This window comes from Talpa occidentalis, unplaced genomic scaffold (genome assembly GCF_014898055.3).
Source record: "Talpa occidentalis isolate TD23 unplaced genomic scaffold, MPIMG_talOcc4v2.1 talOcc4.16, whole genome shotgun sequence".
In the NCBI taxonomy this organism is placed as follows: domain Eukaryota; kingdom Metazoa; phylum Chordata; class Mammalia; order Eulipotyphla; family Talpidae; genus Talpa; species Talpa occidentalis.
The window spans coordinates 4,019,187-4,038,070 of record NW_023601653.1 but is presented as its reverse complement, the minus strand read 5'-3'; the positions used below and the strand labels follow the sequence as shown (position 1 = coordinate 4,038,070).

Here is an 18,884-nt window from a genome sequence, read left to right as displayed (position 1 = left end):
CAGGCAGACTGACTGAAATACACTACTGAGGGGAGCAGCAGGCGATACAGATACATGGCTTCGCCATGTGGGTTTCTCTCTGGCCGGCTGGGGATTGAACTAGTGCTGCAGAGGCTGCAAAAGTTTTGCTTCATAGTGCAGTGCATAACCCCTTGCGCCACCAGGGAGGCCCTAATTAGCTTCTCTTTCTCATCCAACTGGACAAAGTTTTCTTTTAACAATATACCATACAACCAACAACTAAATTTCTCAGCCTGAATTTTTGGTTACACCAGGTAGAAGCTACAGTTATTTTCCCAGAGGGATTTCCAAATGCCTATGTTCATCTCCAGAATACTCTTCAAATATTTTCAGTAACTCAATGGCAATAGCTCTGCTGCTAAAAACTTTCCCAACATCTTCCTGTTTTGGCAGATCCCACTGAAATCCCCCTCCCCAGAAGGGGAAATCTGAGTAAAAAAACTGCCAGCTTCAAGTTCCCTTAGGCAAATTTCCAGCCCCAATGCAAGGCAATGAGGTTAAACATTTCTCAATGACGCAAGCTCCCTCAGAGGAAGGAACAAGAGAAAATTGAAACTTAATTCTTCCCAGTGCAATAAATCAAGTGACATGGCAGCCAAGTTCTAAATAATAAAATATGAGTGAGGTTAAACTACATATAGACTGTTGTTCTGCTCCAGTGGGTTCACAGGATGAGAGCTAGGGATGGTGAGGAAACCTTCAAAACCAGCAGTCCATTGTAATTGATAGAAGACTCAAGGTTCTCCAGAGACTTTCTAGACTACCAACAACATGTATGTTTTTATATACTGTAAAATAAAGACTACATAATGTATGAAAACTAGAGCCACTGAAACATGACTTATCAGTGGTTGTAGGGCAAGGAAATGGAGTCACACACATGAAGCAAATCATTACGATTACGCTAAGCAAAGCAAGCCCAAAAGAGAAAGACAAACACTGTATGATTTCACTCATCTACAGAGAATAAGGAAACAAAACAAATACCTTAGACTGATAACAAATGGTGGTTACTGGAGGAGAAAGGAATGGGGTAAGGAAGTCAAGTGGATAGTGGCAGATGGTAACTAGACCTTCGGGGTGGGTAGGGTATAGCATATACATTTATTGAGGTGTGAAAGTACTGTATACTCCTGAAATTTATATAGTATTGCAAATCAACGGTACCTCAATTTTTAGGAAAAAAGTAGGATAAGTGGAAGACTGGGAAAACTGAAATACATTTAATCAGCTTCTGAGGGAAAGCAAGTAAGGCTGATAGAGAGAAGGTGAACTCATCTGGGCTAGCAGGACATATGGACATCTGGCCACCTGCAGTTAGAGAAAAAGAATGAAACAAAACCAGAATTGTTCCCCTACAACTTTAACAGTGTAATCTAAAATGGGGAGTTCCCTGTTCCACCTAATGAAGGATGGAGCTGAGCAGTGAGGGGAAGATAAAAGGAGTCTTGGAAGAGTAGTCGTGCCTGGAGGCGGCACGTGGAGCAGAGACTTGTGAAGAAGCCACACTTGCTTCTCAGTGTTGGACTTGTACCAAGACTGGGGGACCTGAAAGGAGACACTTTGAAGAGACTTAAGAGGGATCACAGGGGGGCTGACAATGGTAGAATTTATCTTAACTAGTCCTTTTATTTTGTTCTCTTCTTTGCAGACTTGTCTGGCCCCTTCTGCCCCTTTCCTATGGGTGCCCACCAGAAAATGTCATAGACTTGTGGCAGGCTTTGGGGCCTCAGTAGTGCTGCTTTGCGCCAACCCTGTGTGGCTGGGCATTTACCCACAAGGGGATGGGTAACTTTGGGGGCTTCACTTGGGTTTGCTTTCTCTTCTCTGTATTGCACACTAATTCTATTTAAATTCCTTTCTATTGAAGGTCTTATGTACTAAGAGTATGTTTGTCTTTATATGGTGAATGGTAGAGCCTAGTTAGAGAGTGCAAATTTAGGAGTCTTGGGATACCCCTTAGTTGGCCCGCTAACAGAACCAATTCACAGATCACAAAACTTTAGAGTTTAAAAGGACCTAATGCTTGGGCCTCCCCGGTGGCGCAGCGGTTGAGCACTGGGTTGCGAAGCTGCCCGCAGCCTCTGCAGCGCCAGTTCGATCCCCGGCTGCTCCCTGGCCACCGGAGGAGGGTCCCACATGGCGCGCAGACCTCTCCTCCGCCCGCTGCTCCCCTCAGCAGTGTGCTTCGGTCCTTCTGCCTGCTCTGCTCCCCGCTCTGGCTCCCGTGAATTCTCTCACCCTCCCGCGCTTCTGACTGTACCCAGTGCTTGTATAAATAAATAAATTAAATAAACCTTTAAAAAAACACAAAAAAACAAACAAACAAAAAAAAGGACCTAATGCTTACAAGAATGTCAACGATGAAAATACTGTTATATCTGTATAGTATTTTACTTCTCAAATTAAAATACTTTCAGATTTGATTTGATTTACTTAATCCTCAAATAAAAATGACTGTAACTGCTATGTGCCAGAAACTGGGAATATAGAAATGAGACACCACCCCTGCATTCAAGGAGCTTACTTTTAGTGATGAGACCTGCTGAAATAATAACGCAATGAAATAATCAAGCAGGTGATTTTTACCAAGTGTAGGACAAGCATAAGAGGAGGTGCACCTCAGTCTGGAATCAAGGCATGGGCATCTCAGAATGGCACCTCAGAGAAGGCCACCCTGAGAGACCTGAAAGATGAGCAGACACTAGTTGGCTGGCAAGTGGAGAGAGGACGGTCAAGGCAGAAGGAAGATTATATGTAAAGGAATAGAAATTTTAAAAAGCACAGGCTGTTCTAGAAACTAAAAACAATTCAGCATTGCTGGAGCCTGTAAAGTTGTAAGTGATAAGAGTGACCAAATAACTAGTCATAAGAAACTAAGTTTCTTACCCCATAAGAAACTGAAAAATTCTGGGCAAAAGAATAAACTGATTAAAGTCGATTATTAGAAAAGGCATCTTGGCAGCTGTATAAAGGACAAATTAAAGAATAGTCAGACTATAGGTAGAAGACCAGCATGATGATTACTGAAATTACAGTGAGAAAGAGGAGTTTACTCTCAGTGAAACAAAAATGAGGTCAAAGGAGAGGTCAAATATACAGTAATCAGAGAAAGTAGATGTAAGGAATACAAGAAAGGAGAATGAGAATCCTAATTTTCTGGTTAGGCCAACTAAGGGAATGGTACTGGATTAAAAGTACAAGGGTTGTCACAGGGAATGGTGACATAAGTTTTAAATATGTCACAGTCTGAAGAGCATGTGAATCGTCTAGATGCCCATGTGGGGAGAATAAATGGTTTAAATGAATCAAAAGATCAGAGATATCTCTGAATAAGCAGTAGTTGAAGCCACAGGTTGGGATGAGATTGGTCAGGATAAGAGAAATAGGTCAACTAGCCCTACAAAATAATGACATTTACAGATTTAAGGCACAGAACAAACAGAAGATTGCAAGAAAAACTGAATAGTGGCCAGGAAAGTAAAAGGCAAGCCGGAGAGAGAGTGGTATCTATAGTTTAGTTGCCCAGAAAAGCTCAACACCTTTCCTGGTTGGGGGAAATCCTGCTATAGGGCAAAGGCACCCGCTTCACCTACTACAGAAGCTAAAAATGTGTGGTGTGTGTGTCTGTAACCTGACATCTAGCTCACAATGATAACCCAAGTCCAGCCAACTTGTGCCTCCTACCAGGACTCTGAATAGTGGGAGAATGGCACAAAGATGGAAAATACACTCAGAAATTGTTCATGGCACTGTGGTGTCTACTGGTGGCAGTGTGAACAGTAGCAAGTCTTTGTTGGAGACGAGGCCTCAACAGAGACAGAGAAGGTCCAGTGAGTAGTGCCAGGGACAGAGCCCTCGGTAGACTGATCCCATGACATGGTCTTCATGATGTCTTGCCTCACTCAGTGTCTCCTCATTTTCTGGGCTTTCTGATCCAGTCTTCCTCTTATGCTTAAGTTAAGTAAGATTACACAAAGAACCCCGAGTAGCACAGAACGAGGAGAGCACTGAACAGGATCAGGTGCTAAGGAAAGGTCATGAAAGAGGAGGCCTAAGATGGGCCCACTGCACAGGTTGACCAGTATGTCAGTGTTGATCTAGGTGGAAACAACTTTCACATGTGTTATCTCATTCCATCTTTGCAACACCTTCTGAGGACAGTTAAGCAAATACTGCACGTTTGTATTAAGAATGAAAAAACTGAGGCTAAAATAAATTATAAAGATTGCTTATAATTATATAATTGTTTTTACTATCAAAGGTTTCCCTTAAGAATTTACTTCATAGGGCCTCCCCGGTGGTGCAGCGGTAGAGCGATGGGTTGCAAAGCTGCCCGCGGCCTCTGCGGCGCCGGTTCAATCCCCGGCTGCTCCCCGGCCACTGGAGGAGGGTCCCACATGGCGTGCAGACCTCTCCTGCTGCCCGCTGCTCCCCTCAGCAGTGTGCTTCGGTCCTTCTGCCTGCTCTGCTCCCCGCTCTGGCTCTGGTGAATTCTCTCACCCTCCCGCGCTTCTGACTGTACCCAGTGCATGTATAAACAAAAAACAAACAAATAAATAAATAAATAAAACATGCCTCTAAAAAAAAAAAAAAAAAAAAAAATTTACTTCATAGATGCTCGTAAGAGACAGTAATTGTCTACACTAATTCTTCTATTGAGTGTCCACTGACCCAGGTGATGACCACATGTGGCTCCCAGTCCTGCTCTTCCAGTTTCTTCCATTTTGTAGTAGAGAACTTCTAAAGAGAAGCTTAACAAAGGAACTAGAATCCTTGTAGCAAACCACCCAGAAACACACTTCAAGGAACACTAGGCTCCTTGCCATCACCCTTTCATAGCTCATTCAGGCTGCCTTGGTCATGACTTAAAGAATACATCATCGGCGACAAGGATTCCTCAGGTGGAAGAAGGGATCTTCTATCCCTGACCATGAGAACCACTGTGGGAATAAGAGGTTGAGAGCTTTCAAAAGAAGATGATTATTTCTCAACTTCATTCCTTTGGGATATGTCACAGCCAGGAAGGGAGAAATTGGAAAAAGCAGCTTTCACAAGCTGCCAAATCCATGTCCTAGTCCCAGGGGATAATTAGCCAACGCGGTCTTGTGGAGTTGATGTAATGTTGGCAGAGGTTAACGTTTTATGATTGAACATGCAGCCTCTTGATATTCAGCTACAGGGCTAAAGCGGTGACATCCTAAAAAGCCAAGAAACTCATACCCATAGCACCACACTTAGCAATTTGCATCTTAAAAGTAATCTGTAAACTTGAACTGATCCCTCTTCATCATGAATAGTTTACAAGAGAATCTGTGAAACTCCAAGTTCTCTAAATCTTATCTAAAGTTTCTGCTAGGAAAAGAGATTCCTAGTAACCCCAAAGAACAGAATTTAGAAAGCTTAAAGTAACAAAAGAAAGAAAAAGGGACGTTTTCCAAGGAATAAAGTCTGTTTGTGATACTTTGAATCCCACTAGCAGCACACCCAGTTTGAAGATGCCTGACATCCTTATGAAGATGAATTCTGAAACTGAGTCTATCAGCCAAGAGCCTTCAAGAGCACCAAATATCTCACAAAAGTCATCATCTTCACCCTAGAAGTAATCTGAGATGCAGGAGGCCAGCAATCAGTGTTCAGGGACGGAAGCATTCAGACTGTAAACTCTTGGTTTGAGCTTGGGCTGTTACATTTCAAAATGAATGCTTGCCATTTTAATAGCGTGTAAGTTCTTTGACTGAAATATAGTCTTTCAAAACCTAGACAAAACTAAATACCTTAAAAACAAAAAAATAAATCACTAATCAATTAGCTGAAAGAGATTGTGCTTCAAACATATGCTCCTTACTTGAAAAGAGACAAGCCCAACCCTTCACAGAAGGACATCGAGTGACAGAGATACAAATACTCTGCAATTTATGTATCTTGACAATTTCACAATAAAGAGAATGGCATTTCTCAAAATGAATGAGGAAGATTTTTTTTAAAAAAAGGATAGTTAAAAAGCAATCCTCTATGTCATAAACAGGATTGTTTCTTCTAGTTCTGTGAGAAACTGTTAGGTTGGGATAGACCTAGAATCTAAAAGTCCTAAGAGATTCTTCCCAATCTCTCCAAAATTACATGTTCCTTTTACTTATCCATTTCACATATTTATTCAGCACCTAGTACGTATCAAACTGGATCGATGCTAAATATAAAATGGTAAAATAAAATTAACTGTAACAGGTAAGATAGGTACCGTCATAGAGCTTATAATCTAGTGGGGGATATGCACACTAAACAAGCCATTTTTATTGGGTTGCTGTCTTATTAAGTTAAATTTAAGAGTTCTTTACACATTCCAAACGTCAGATATTTGAACCGGAAATATTTTTCCCCACTCCATAACTTGTCTTTTCATTTTCTCAACAATGTATGAAGAGGAAAAGTATTACACTTGATAAAGTCCAATTTAAGAATTTTCCTTCATAGCTCAACCTCTCTGTGTACTTTAGCTCTTACATTTAGGTCTGTGACCCATTTCAAGTGAATTTTTGTTGAAGGTATGGGGTAACGATTCCCTCAGTCCCCTTTTTTATTTTTGGTATATAGTCAGTTCTTCCAGCATTCTTCGTTGAAAAGATTTCATTTCCTGATTTATAAACATTTAAACCAGGGATAGAAAAAAAATTACACTACTCCTAAATACTCAAAACCACTGCCTTTTCAGCAAACCAGAAAACACCTCCCCCACACCCCTGCATCCTCCGGCATTAGAGAGCCCAGGCTTGAACACTGAGTTTCTCTGGTTCATAGAAGCAATTTAACTTCCACCCCCACCCCACTCAAAAAAGTATTTTTCTGAAGCTATTACATGAGTTCACAAAGACAGTGAAGAAACAAGAGCCCCCCATCATTCTCCCAAGATCCTGAGAGGTGTGCTGGATATATCTTCACTCATAACTGTTCATTATGGTTCCAATCAACATCAACAGAATCAATTAGCCTTCAGCAACCTCCTGTGCAGCAGGTGCAAAGAGCAAGGCTTTGAAACTCAGGACACAGGGAGCTTAAGCTATGTGATCTTACGTAAGTCATTCACCTAAAATTGCTGGTTCTCTATAAAATGAAGATTTGCCTCAGGTTGTCTCTACTATCCCTTTTCTAGTTAAACTTTCAAAAGCCAAGAAGCAGTCTATTTGTTCTTTCTTCCAAAAGTCAAGAAAAATGTCCCCCTAACATCTCAACTTGTGAACATTTGCCAAATGAGAATACTGCACTAGGAGTAAATTTTCTTTTTTGTTTGTTTCCTATTTTATCCAATGAGTCAGTACTAATTAGACAACAAATGACCCTTTCGAATCATTTTATCTTATCTCCTGATTTATCATTTTAAGCAAGGCCTATTGCCCAGGAAATAACCAACAAATCATCTTTATTTTGCTTGTTCACCTCAACAATAAAGTCAATAAAAAATAAAATATCTGTTGTAATGACATTTCTCAACTTTAATATGCACCTGAGGTTTTTGATTTTGCACATGTGGGTAGAGTCTGAAACTGTGCAATCCTAACAAGCTCTTGGGTGATACAGATGATGCTTGTCCTTGAATTGCACGGTGTCAGACTGCAATCAATCACAGTGTATGTTTGGGTAGCCTAATAACGTTCATACAAGTTTTCAATACTCTATATGACTAAGTATATTTTACAAATTAGTTTTACAGCACTGGTTTGAGGAATATAATCCAAGTGAGTTCCAACAGTATATGCTAAGATAAAGGTAAGAAAATCAAGAGCAATTTAACTCAACATTTTAATTCTTAAACACACGTGCCTTAAGTTTTATTTACAAGGCAAAAAACGAGGCAATCTGAGTTCTGACTTTTATATAAAGAGTTAATGACTTGTTAACAGAATTTTCACACCTACCCTAAAGGACAAAATATTACAGAATGTACTTTCAAATAACTAAAATGTTTTATATTAATACCACTATTTTGTGCCTAAGAGAACTCACATTATTCTTACTCAGGATAAATAAAAAAATAACTTATTGTGTTTTCAGTTTATAAAAAGTCCTGAAAGGTTCAGCAAATTGAGAGTAAGTTAGCGTACATAGGAAGGATCTACAATTCTGCCAAGAACATGACCTAATACAAACTACAAAGATAAATTTAAATGAATCTTGTAAAACAGAAACAAAGGCAAAAATGTAAAAAGGATTTATCCAAGCTAGACTGGTTGGTGGGAACACCGCAATGGGACGCAATGGGAGGGGTGCCTTTCTATCACTCATTTGGTCAGGGGACACACTGACTGCTGAGGTCCAACCCAACAGCGCTAGCTTCTAGTCTAAGTCACGACGCTTCCAGCCATTTTCTTCATCTCACAACTATACCTACATGTATGTGTGGGCATATAAGTGTATACACACACACACACACACACACACATTCACTCATTATTTAATATGGTTTTGTCTGAATGTAAAATAAATGTGTATATGCTAAATATAGGAAAACTCAAAGAGGGGGAGGGAATGCCCTATGAAGGCCTATTTCCCAGAGAGAGTTACAATTAATACTGTGGTGTATATCTTTACAGTCATCTTTTTTAGGATTATAAGGATAAATGGCAAACATTTTCCCACATCTTCAAATCATCTTTGACTACATTAATTTTCAATCAAATGAATGCATACTAAGTTATTTAACCAGATTCTACTGTTAAAAATTAGGTTATTTCTGGTTTTTTGGTTGTTTTTTTTTTTTTACCATTACAAATAATACCACTATGACATCCTTAATATAAATTTCATATATTTTTAAAATTTCCTTAGAACAAATTCTCAGAAGTATCTCAAAGTTAAATAATTTTTGTAAATGTTGCCAAATAACACAGTTGGGGCAAGTTGTCAGAATATCCAGGAAGAAAAAGAACAATCTACATCTAGTAGTACTCAAAATCCCAACAACAGAAACCAAAAATAACTACAATGACATCAAAAACATAAAACACTATGGGCCAGGAACTATTACAGTTTTATACACTTTATACATATTAACTCATTTAATACTTACAACAACTTCCTGGGTTTGAGATTACTACTGCTGCTGCTGCCACCTCCACCACTATTACTATTTTACAGATGAACAGGCATGGAGAGGTGAAAGAATTTGCCACGGTCACATAGCTAGTTAGTGGCAGAGCTAAGAAGACTGAATTCCAAAGTTCAAGTTCTAAAACACTATACGTACTCTTAAACTTTTTTTTAAAGATTTATTTATTTATGCATACATGAACTGGGATGTACGCCAGAGGTGGGGCAGGGGGGATGAGAGGATTCACCAGAGACAGAGTGGGGGGCAGAGCAGGTGGATCTACTGAAATACACTGCTGAGGGGAGCAGTGGGCAGACAGGAGAGGTCTGCTGCGCCATGTGGGTAGCTCCCTGGAGGGACAGGAATGGAACTCATGTTGCAGAGGCTGTGATAGCTTCACAATGCTGTGCTTAACCCCTTGTGCCACCGAGGAGGCCCTACTGTTTTATGTCAGTACTCCTTTACTCTCTCTTATGGTTATTGAGAACGTCAAAATGTTTTTGTCTAGGTGGGTTATATCTATCAATACTTATATAAAAAATTAAAACTGAGAATATTTAAATATTTCTTTTAAAAATAGCAATAAATCTACTACACATTAAAATAAATAGCCCAGGCCTCCCCTGGTGGCGCAGCGGTTGAGTGCTGGGCTGCAAGGCTGCCCGCAGCCTCTGCAGTGCTGGTTCGTTCCCCGGCCACCAGTGAGGGTCCCACAAAAATAAACAAACAAATAAATAAATAAATAGCCCTTTTATAAAATGAAAAATTTCAAAAAAAAAAAAAAACCCTATAGTAAAAAGGAATGCCATGTTTTTACCATTTTTGCAACTCTCACTAAAGTTAATTTATTAAGAGACACTGAATTTTCATACCTGGATTCTACATTCACTTTGTTGATATACTGTACATCACGCAGTTCTGGAAAACTGCACTGTACATACATGAGAGTAACATTTCCGTATAAATATATAAAATGCTTTTATGGGCCTCCCCTGGTTGAGCGGTTGAGCACTGGGTTGCAAAGCTGCCTGCAGCCTCTGCAGTGCCGGTTCCATCCCTGGCCGCAGGTGAGGGTCCCACATGGTGCGACAGACCTCTCCTGTCTCGACTGCGGCTCCCCTCAGCAGTGTATTTTGTCAGTTTGCCTGTTCTGTTCCCCGCTCTGGCTCTGGTGAATTCTCTCATCCTCCCGTGCTTCTGACTGTACCCAGTGCTTGTATAAATAAATAAATAAATCTGAAAAAAAAAATGTTTTTATGTCACATCCACTGAGAAGGCCTCGGGGATGCCCAGGCCCCTGGCTCACTGCCACTCTCTCCAACAGCGTGAGCTGCATCAGCACTGAAAGGCCTGGTCTCAGACATACTTGTCTGTTTGGCAAATAATTTATTCCAGTGGAGAAAAAGAGTAATTTACTCCAGAATTATTAATTACATACTATGTACTGGGTACTCTCCTTATAGACACTGGAAACCCAGCAGAAAACGAGAGGAAAATCCCACAATCGGATGTGCTCACTCTACTAGGGGGAGACAGCATCAACATAAACAAACAAATCACATGTTCTATCAGATAAGAAGATTAAAAAAAAAATAAAAGCAGAATTTAAAGAAATAGGGTGTTCAGGAAAAGTCTGAGAAAAAAAAACAAGAACAAAAAGATAAAGAAGCAAAGCATGAGGCGACCCAGGGAAGCGTCCCAGGTCGAAAAAACCACCTCACGAAAGCCCTGAACAGGGGCATCCCTGGGCGGGCAGGGTCAGCACAGGGCCAGAGGGCTGGGGCACAGTAGCAAGGGATGAAGAGTAGGAGAGGTACTGGACTGGTGGCTGACAGCTCACGTCGGAGACTGCAGGCACTCTAAGAACTTGGACCTTTTTAGTGCATGAGAACTACTGACAAGTTCTGCATATGACGTGACTTTCATTTCAAACAGACCTTAAAAGTAAGTACTATTTAAAGTAAAAATACCTGGGGCCTCCCCGGTGGCGCAGCGGTTGAGCGCTGGGTTGCGAAGCTGCCTGCGGCCTCTGCGACGCCGGTTCGATCCCCGGCTGCTCCCAGCCCACCAGAGGAGGGTCCCACATGGCGCGCAGACCTCTCCTGCCGCCCGCTGCTCCCCTCATCAGTGTGCTTCGTTCCTCTGCCTGTTCTGTTCCCCGCTGTGGCTCTGGTGAATTCTCTCACCCTCCTGCGCTTCTGACTGTACCCAGTGCTTGTATAAATAAATAAATCTTTAGAAAAAAAAAAAAAAAGTAAAAATACCTGACTTTACATAAGGATTCTCTTACTGTGTATCCTGAAGCCTTTCTGAGCCAGTTTTCCTCCTCTACAAAATGTAAAGATACAGATATTTCAAAGAGCTGCTGTAAAGATCAAATAAGATAATAAAAACACTTTTAAATTCTGATATTATGAAACTTTCACTAGGAAACTTATTTTCACTATGTAATTGCCACATAGTCCTCTTTAAGGCCCTTTCTACTTGACTGCTACCACTACCCAATTTATGTGACTCTGCTGTGAGGCCAGGGGCACCCCACCACTGACATCATGAGCTCCGCCTGATACTGCTCTTGGCCTGCAAACAGAGTTGTTTTTTGTTGGTGGTGGTGGCAGAGCAGGAGTTTTTAGAGTATATTGTCCCTTGTTATTATAGAGAAAATTCTTTCAAAAATAATGCATGTGGTCATCATAAAAGTAAAGTTCCAAAAAAAAACACACACACACACACACACACAAGCCTGAATGAGACTCATCTTTGTTTAATTTGGCACTGTTTTAGTAAAGTAAAAACTATGGTTCGTGGTCTTGACAACTTGCCTCATACAAAAGGGAGGAAAAAAGATATAGATGAATTCAAATTCCTTTGATCTGGGTACTAAGGGGACCCCAGATAAATCAATGAGTCAGAGAAAGGCTGGTAAGATGTAATCCAGAATACTGATGACAACAGCTATCTGCCCGCCTACCTATCTTCTGAGATCATCATCAGGTATGAGATCATCACCCATGCCAGAGAAGGCAGGGCGACACAGAGGTCCACAAGAGAATAGGGAACCTTCAGCATCTGACTCTCAGGGGCAGGAGGCAAATACACAACCACTGGTTTTTATCTCCACCTCTTAAAATGTGAGTCAGTCTGAGCAGAGACAGAAACCTACAATGGAAAAACCCCAGGAAAACCAAGATCTCCAGAGAAAAGTATGAATTATCTTATATATCAAACCCCTCTGATGATTTCTCTGTAAGTAAACTAGAACAGTATTTACAGTAGTGTAAGGAATTCTCCTTCCATCTCTGCTGCTAGCTAATTATTATATGACTTCAGGAAATAAATTAACTCAATGGGCCAATTTCCTCATCTTAAATATGGGAGAAGGTGAGACAATATACACAATTTTCCTCTAGCTCTAAAATACCTTGAATATTAAATGTTTTTAAAGCTCATATTAAAATTTAGAGTATGATGAAAAAAAAAAAAAAAGGTAGGTATTCTAAAGGTTCTGGCATTTTTCATCAGTTCTAGAGACCTCAAATGATGTGAACCCAAACAGTGAAGCCTTCCTTTAAGAACTAATGTATTATTTGGGCCTCCCCGGTGGCGCAGCGGTTGAGCGCTGGCTTGCGAAGCTGCCCGCGGCCTCTGCGGCGCCGGTTCGATCCCCAGCTGCTCCCCGGCCACCAGAGGAGGGTCCCACATAGTGCACAGACCTCTCCTGCCGCCCGCTGCTCCCCTCAGCAGTGTACTTCGGTCCTTCTGCCTGCTCTGCTCCCCGCTCTGGCTCTGGTGAATTCTCTCACCCTCCCGCGCTTCTAACTGTATCCAGTACTTGTATAAATAAATAAATAAATAAATCTTAAAAAAAAAAAAAAGAACTAATGTATTACCAAAAAGGACAAAAGTTGTCTACCCACCATCTTCTTTCAACCTTAATTTTATTTTTTTTGAAGATTTATTTAGTTATGCATACAAGAACAGGGGTACAGGCCAGAGGTGCAGGAGGTGAGAGAATTCACCAAAGACAGAGTGGGGAACAGAACAGGTGGATTTGACTGAAATACACTGCTGAGGGAAACAGTGGGCGAGTCAGGAGAGGTCTGCTATGCCATGTGGGTTCTCCCTGGCCGGGGATTGAACTCGTGCTACAGTGGCTGCGGTTAGCTTCATAGGTTGCATCTTAACCCCTTGCGCCACCAGGGCGGCCCTCAACCTTAATTTTGTTAACTACTGCTCCCCTCTTTCCAACCCGTACTTTTATAAGATAGGCAAGTCAGAGGCAAACTGTAATGATCATGGAACTAGAAGTCAAAGAAATATGCAAGAATTAAGTATATATGGACATCAGGGAAGACAGAATAAATGAATTGAGGAAACGCAGTATGCATAGGTATAAAACATAAAAGATTCAAAAAGTACATACAGTCAAAAGGAAACAAAGCAATCTTCTAAGGAATAAATCAAAGAGAGCACTTAAGTGGACTTTGGTTCATAACTAGGCTCTATTCTTAGTTTGGGGAGCACACAGCCACAAGTCGGTGCAGCCTGTATATTGCTGTAATACATACAGTGTCCCATATATTCTTTTGCATTTATGGAGTATTCTATAATCACTATAAATTTAAAAGAGAACTCAAGTTATTTTGTGGAACATAAAGCCTCTTTCATCCCAACCCCCAAGCTCTCCATCCCCTTCCCTGAGGCATCACAGCTACCAGTTTCTTGGTCCTTCCAGAGATTATCCTCTGCACTGATACGGGTACAAGGTGGGTGGAGTATGTGTGTCAGGGTGCAGTGTGTGTCAGTGCATTCGGGAGTGGATGGGTATGTGCAAATATGTGCACAGGAGAGACAGAGAAAAACCAAACACACTCCTGGACTGTGCCTCATCAAGATCTGGTATATGTCATGAGACCAAAGCACACTCTGGAACTGCATCAACCCCTTTCTCTCCTCCTCAGCGCCACTGTTGTAGAAGTATAAATCAGTAAGATGACTGCACTGGCTGGACACAGGTACAGGACCTGCCTGCTCAAAGTCTTATATGTTAGCTGAAAAGAGCTGAGCTCTAGCATTTCTCTATGCAAAACACCAATCAATGCTGTGCCCCCAATACTCCCTTGGTCTTAGCTTCAGCAACTCTAAATGTCCATTTCAGAGCACTGGCTTTCTAATCACAATGATCTAGACAAGTTTCCACAGTGGTGACAGGTGCTTTAGTTCTCTAATTGTGGCTACACAGTTCAACAGTGCATTATCGGAGGAAGACATTCAGTGTGCACTGCTGGTCCTGAGATGTGGAAGAAAATCAATTTTGAAAGTCAAGGTTACAACAGCCATCAATTTTGGACAAGATCTGGTTAAGATACAGGATGATGGTTAGGGAACTCATTTCTTTTACTATTTTCCCTTTAAAAAAACTTATCAAGTATTTATGCATATTGTGTGCCAATTGACAAACACATTGCCTTTGAAAGCTAATAATCTAATTGGGAGACAGGTAAAAATGATAAAGTCTATATTGCAAAGGTGGTGGTACTGCAGAAACAGAGAGGAAGGGCTGATCCAAGAGGGAGGCTCCACAGAAAGGCAGCATCTGAACTGATCTCACAGGATCAGTGTGAGACCAGCAGCAGGAAAGAAGATGAAAGTCTATGTGTACGAGTATGGCTCACCAAGATCTCCAAGATCCAAATAAGGAATAAAACTATTAATAAATATACAAGGTACCCTGGAACTTGCCATAACATTCAATTAAGGGTAAAGACTCTGAATCTTGAACTTGTCTAAAGAGGCTTAATTACTTCAAAGAATCTCATTAACAACAGTTTGGAGGTCCAAATATTTTACTGCTAGAAAATCTGTAATACAAGGGAAATGCAAATCAAAACTACCATGAGATACCATCTTACACCAGTAAGAATGGCACATATTAAAAAAACTAGCAACAACAAATGTTGGCGAGGGTGTGGAGAAAAAGGAACTCTTCTGCACTGTTGGTGGGAGTGCAAACTGGTCCAACCACTATGGAGAGCTGTGTGGAGATTTCTTAACCTACTAAACATAGAGCTTCCATATGATCCAGCAATTCCACTCCTAGGTATTGACCCAAAGGACATAGAAACATCAATTCCAAAGAGCACCTGCACCCCTATGTTTATAGCAGCACTGTTTACAATAGCTAAGCTTTGGAAACAGCCCAAATGCCCAAAAATAGATGACTGGATCAAGAAGATGTGGTCCATATACACCATGGAATATTACTCAGCATTCAAAAAAGATAAACACATGCAGTTTGCAGCAACATGGATGGCGCTGGAAGGGATCATGCTCAGCGAAATAAGCCAAAAAGAAAAAGAAAAATACCAGATGGTCTCACTCATAGCAGGAATCTAGAAAACTTAAATAAGGGACCAGGAAAATGAATAACTATAAGAAAGTGAAAATCAAAATCAACAAAAAACTATGAACCAGAGACACTTTTTGGGGGGGGGGGGCGGGAGGGGAGGGATTGGGGTCAGAATGGGGGGGTTGCATTTGTATGGGGAATATAAAAATAAAATTTATTATTTTAAATAAATAAATAAATAAAAATAAAAAGGGTCCTCCCTGTTGGCACAAGATGTTAAGTCTCAGCACTATGAAGCTATCCGCAGCCACTAATAAAAAAAAAAAAAAGAAAAGAAAATCTATAATACATAAGATGGTCTAATGCCTTGACTTTTTAAGAAGAATGATCTGCTTTTAGCTTATTAAGGAGTTTGTTTTTTTTTTTCATTTCCTATCATGAACAGAACTCATAACACTGTTACAATCACACATAAACGGCTACAGCCTCGGAAGAAAATGAACATATTAAGTTTTTGAATATTTAACCATCACAAGTACTAGGGAAATCAGTCTGCTATTACTCCCTTCTATATGTAAGTTCCTTTATTTTTATTAAGATAGGCAAAAGAAAGAGGTCAACATACATGCTATTCTCCACAGACCTTTCATTCTACCCATAGCCAACACCCTTGTCAAGCTTACCTATACTTGTCTTACATAACATTATCCTTTGAAAGTTTCATGAACTAGCTAGTCCAACAGATGGGTGGCTAGTCATGCCCAGCATATGTTGTAGGAAAAACAGCTCTCAAGAAAGACAAGAGAATATAAGGTCCCTTTCCCTTACCAGGCTGGGAATGAGACTCCCTTAGGAGAAAGCAAACAATCTTTTAACCTTTATTAAGAAAAGTAATAAACTGAGATGATCTGTAAGCAACAAGTGATCAAAGAAGGGAGAAACAGCTCAAATGCTAATGTCTACCCCCTAATATAAAATTTGCACTTGCTCACCCGCCTAGAATACAGAGTGGGGGTGCGGGGAGTCAGCTTAACTGGGAACTATTTCATCAAAGACGAAACAGATGGGAAATTCAGATAAGCATACTATCTTGTTTAGAATACAAAACCTGACAGATCTGTGGGAGGAAGTGAAGCGGCATCCTGAAACACACAGTATAAATGAACAGAAAACTCAACTAATGAGTGACTCATCGCACTGCTATTTGTAAAAGCAGAAAGAACAGAATGGGAGCAGTATCTTTTCTCTTTGCCCCTTCCCTATCCATAAAACTTAACCTGATAGCCTGAGATCCATCTTCAGATGGGTATCTGCATCTTCCAACTTACTACCAAAGTGCTCCCCCAAGAGAACAGAGACAGATTCTGTCAGAAACAGTATCTGTCAGAACCCAGAAGTCTCATGCTCCTTCAAGTGGAGAGAGAAAAGGTCCCCAAATGCCACTCGTATGAATCTTTCAAGATATGTTCTGCAATACGAAAACATTACAGACTACATTTTAGCAGAAATCTAAAAATAACAAAAGAACATTCCCTATTTTTAGATATCTAAAGCACAAGTTTAAAAACACTAAAAGTAAAAGAAACCATTAAAAACAAACAGGAATTCTTTTTTTTTTTTATAGAGGCATGTTCCTTACTTATTTATTTTATTTGTTTGTTTATTTTGTTTATACATGCACTGGGTACAGTCAGAAGCGCGGGAGGGTGAGAGAATTCACCAGAGCCAGAGCGGGGAGCAGAGCAGGCAGAAGGATGAAAGTACACTGCTGAGGGGAGCAGCGGGCAGCAGGAGAGGTCTGCGTGCCATGTGGGACCCTCCTCTGGTGGCTGGGGAGCAGCCGGGGATCGAACCGGTGCCGCAGAGGCTGCGGGCAGCTTCCCAACCCAGCACTCAACCGCTGCGTCACCAGGGGAGGCCCACAAACAGGAATTCTAAATTTTTTTAAAGGACACTTTGATTCAGGAAAACTGTTTCCAGAGATAGAATCTAAAAAATTCTGTTCTTTCTGTTGACTGTCTCCCTGCTCAAACTTTCCAATCTCCAAAATTTACAGTACTAACCCTATCTGTTATCAAGATATTTCCACAAAGCCAAGACATGATAAAGAAGGTTAAGCCACAAAAGAGAAATAACAGCTAACATTTAAATATGCTTTCAACAAAGAGATGTAAAAATAAAGTATTCATTAGTAATTAAAGATAGTAAAATGTAAGACAATAAAAGCAAGTTAATTATCCTTCATTAAAAGCAGAGCTACAGATGGTAACAAATACTCAGGGTAAAGAAGACATGTAGCTTTCCCTTTCTTAGGTTGTCTTGGCACTGAATGGTCAGTCTTAAGGCCAGTTAGTATCTAATTCAAAGTTGTGTCTGAATAACTAGAATTTGCAATTCAAAAAAAGTAGCTTTTATAAGAAAAACCTGAAACTGTAGTGCCATCCTGGACAATGCATGCGTACCCCTCTGTCTTCCACACATCTCCACCCAATCCCAGTACAAATATGCCTGACCTGTTTAAATAAATCTATGACAAAAAGGGTTTGTAGGAAATATGGGAATTACCTGACTGTACAGCCATCATTAACATCTCAGGTTCCAGTAGAGTCATGACAGATTCTTCTCAGAAACAACACTCCACAGATAAAGTGAAAAAATTCCAAGTCACAGAAGAAAAATGTTGTCTTGAAAGGTGACCGAAAACTTTCATAAATTCAATCTCAAGCCTTTTGCTCAAATCAGTCTGTGAAAACTCATTCCCCTTCTCAGTGCAGTTACCAATTATCCACCCTTTAGGCAAGTCAAGATGGCATAGAGTTGAATTACTGCCGACAGGAAACCAAAAAGCGCTCAAGTTAAGACATATGAAGTGCGGTTAGAACAGTGAGTGAGCTCCTCCCCTTGCTATTCGTGTCTGGGGGGAGTGGAAAGACATACAGAGACTTTCCAAAAACAGATCAACTGCTGTTTTTCTTTTTTAAATAAGATGAGGTTTTGCTCAAAATCTTACTAGAAGAGACTGCTGCTAATGCTGCTGGGAGCAAGATTAAGCACAATCCAAACAAGTCAATCTGATGGAAGAAAAAGCCCAATTACTGACCCATTCACGGAAGGTAGAGATGGGGAAGAGACACATAAAACCACACACACACACAAATAAGTATGTATGGTGATTTCATTCTCTGAAAAAGAGTTCCAACGGCTTTTTCATCTGTGATATTTATAGATAACAAGCTAAGGAAGCTGAATATTTAACTACAGAAGCTGAACTATTTGTCCACCCCCACTCCAATTAAAATATCTGTTTCAAAAAGTCATCTGAATACATTCCGGAGCTGTAATCTGTCTTTCAGATCTGCCAATCCCCTGAAAGAGCCTCTTCCTTGTGCCTATATGAGACATATGATCTGTGAACAGCTTATTGGTGTC

General features: G+C 40.6%; 1 protein-coding gene and 1 long non-coding RNA gene across 6 annotated transcripts in view; one reads left to right on the top strand and one right to left on the bottom strand.

Moving 5' to 3' along the window:
• MRTFA (myocardin related transcription factor A) overlaps window positions 1-18,884 on the bottom strand; it is a 140,791-nt gene that overhangs the window by 69,388 nt on the left and 52,519 nt on the right. The window contains exon 1 of one of the 3 annotated variants that reach the window (XM_037513504.2): window positions 18,021-18,725. The exons of the other annotated variants lie outside the window; for them this stretch is intronic. Within the exon in view, the coding sequence (XP_037369401.1) occupies window positions 18,021-18,066 (46 nt within the window). The 5' untranslated portion in view covers window positions 18,067-18,725. Of the gene's footprint in view, window positions 1-18,020; window positions 18,726-18,884 lie in introns of those variants that run through there. 3 annotated transcript variants of the gene reach the window in all.
• LOC119247234 (uncharacterized) overlaps window positions 1-18,884 on the top strand; it is an 89,225-nt gene that overhangs the window by 21,469 nt on the left and 48,872 nt on the right. The window lies entirely within an intron of this gene.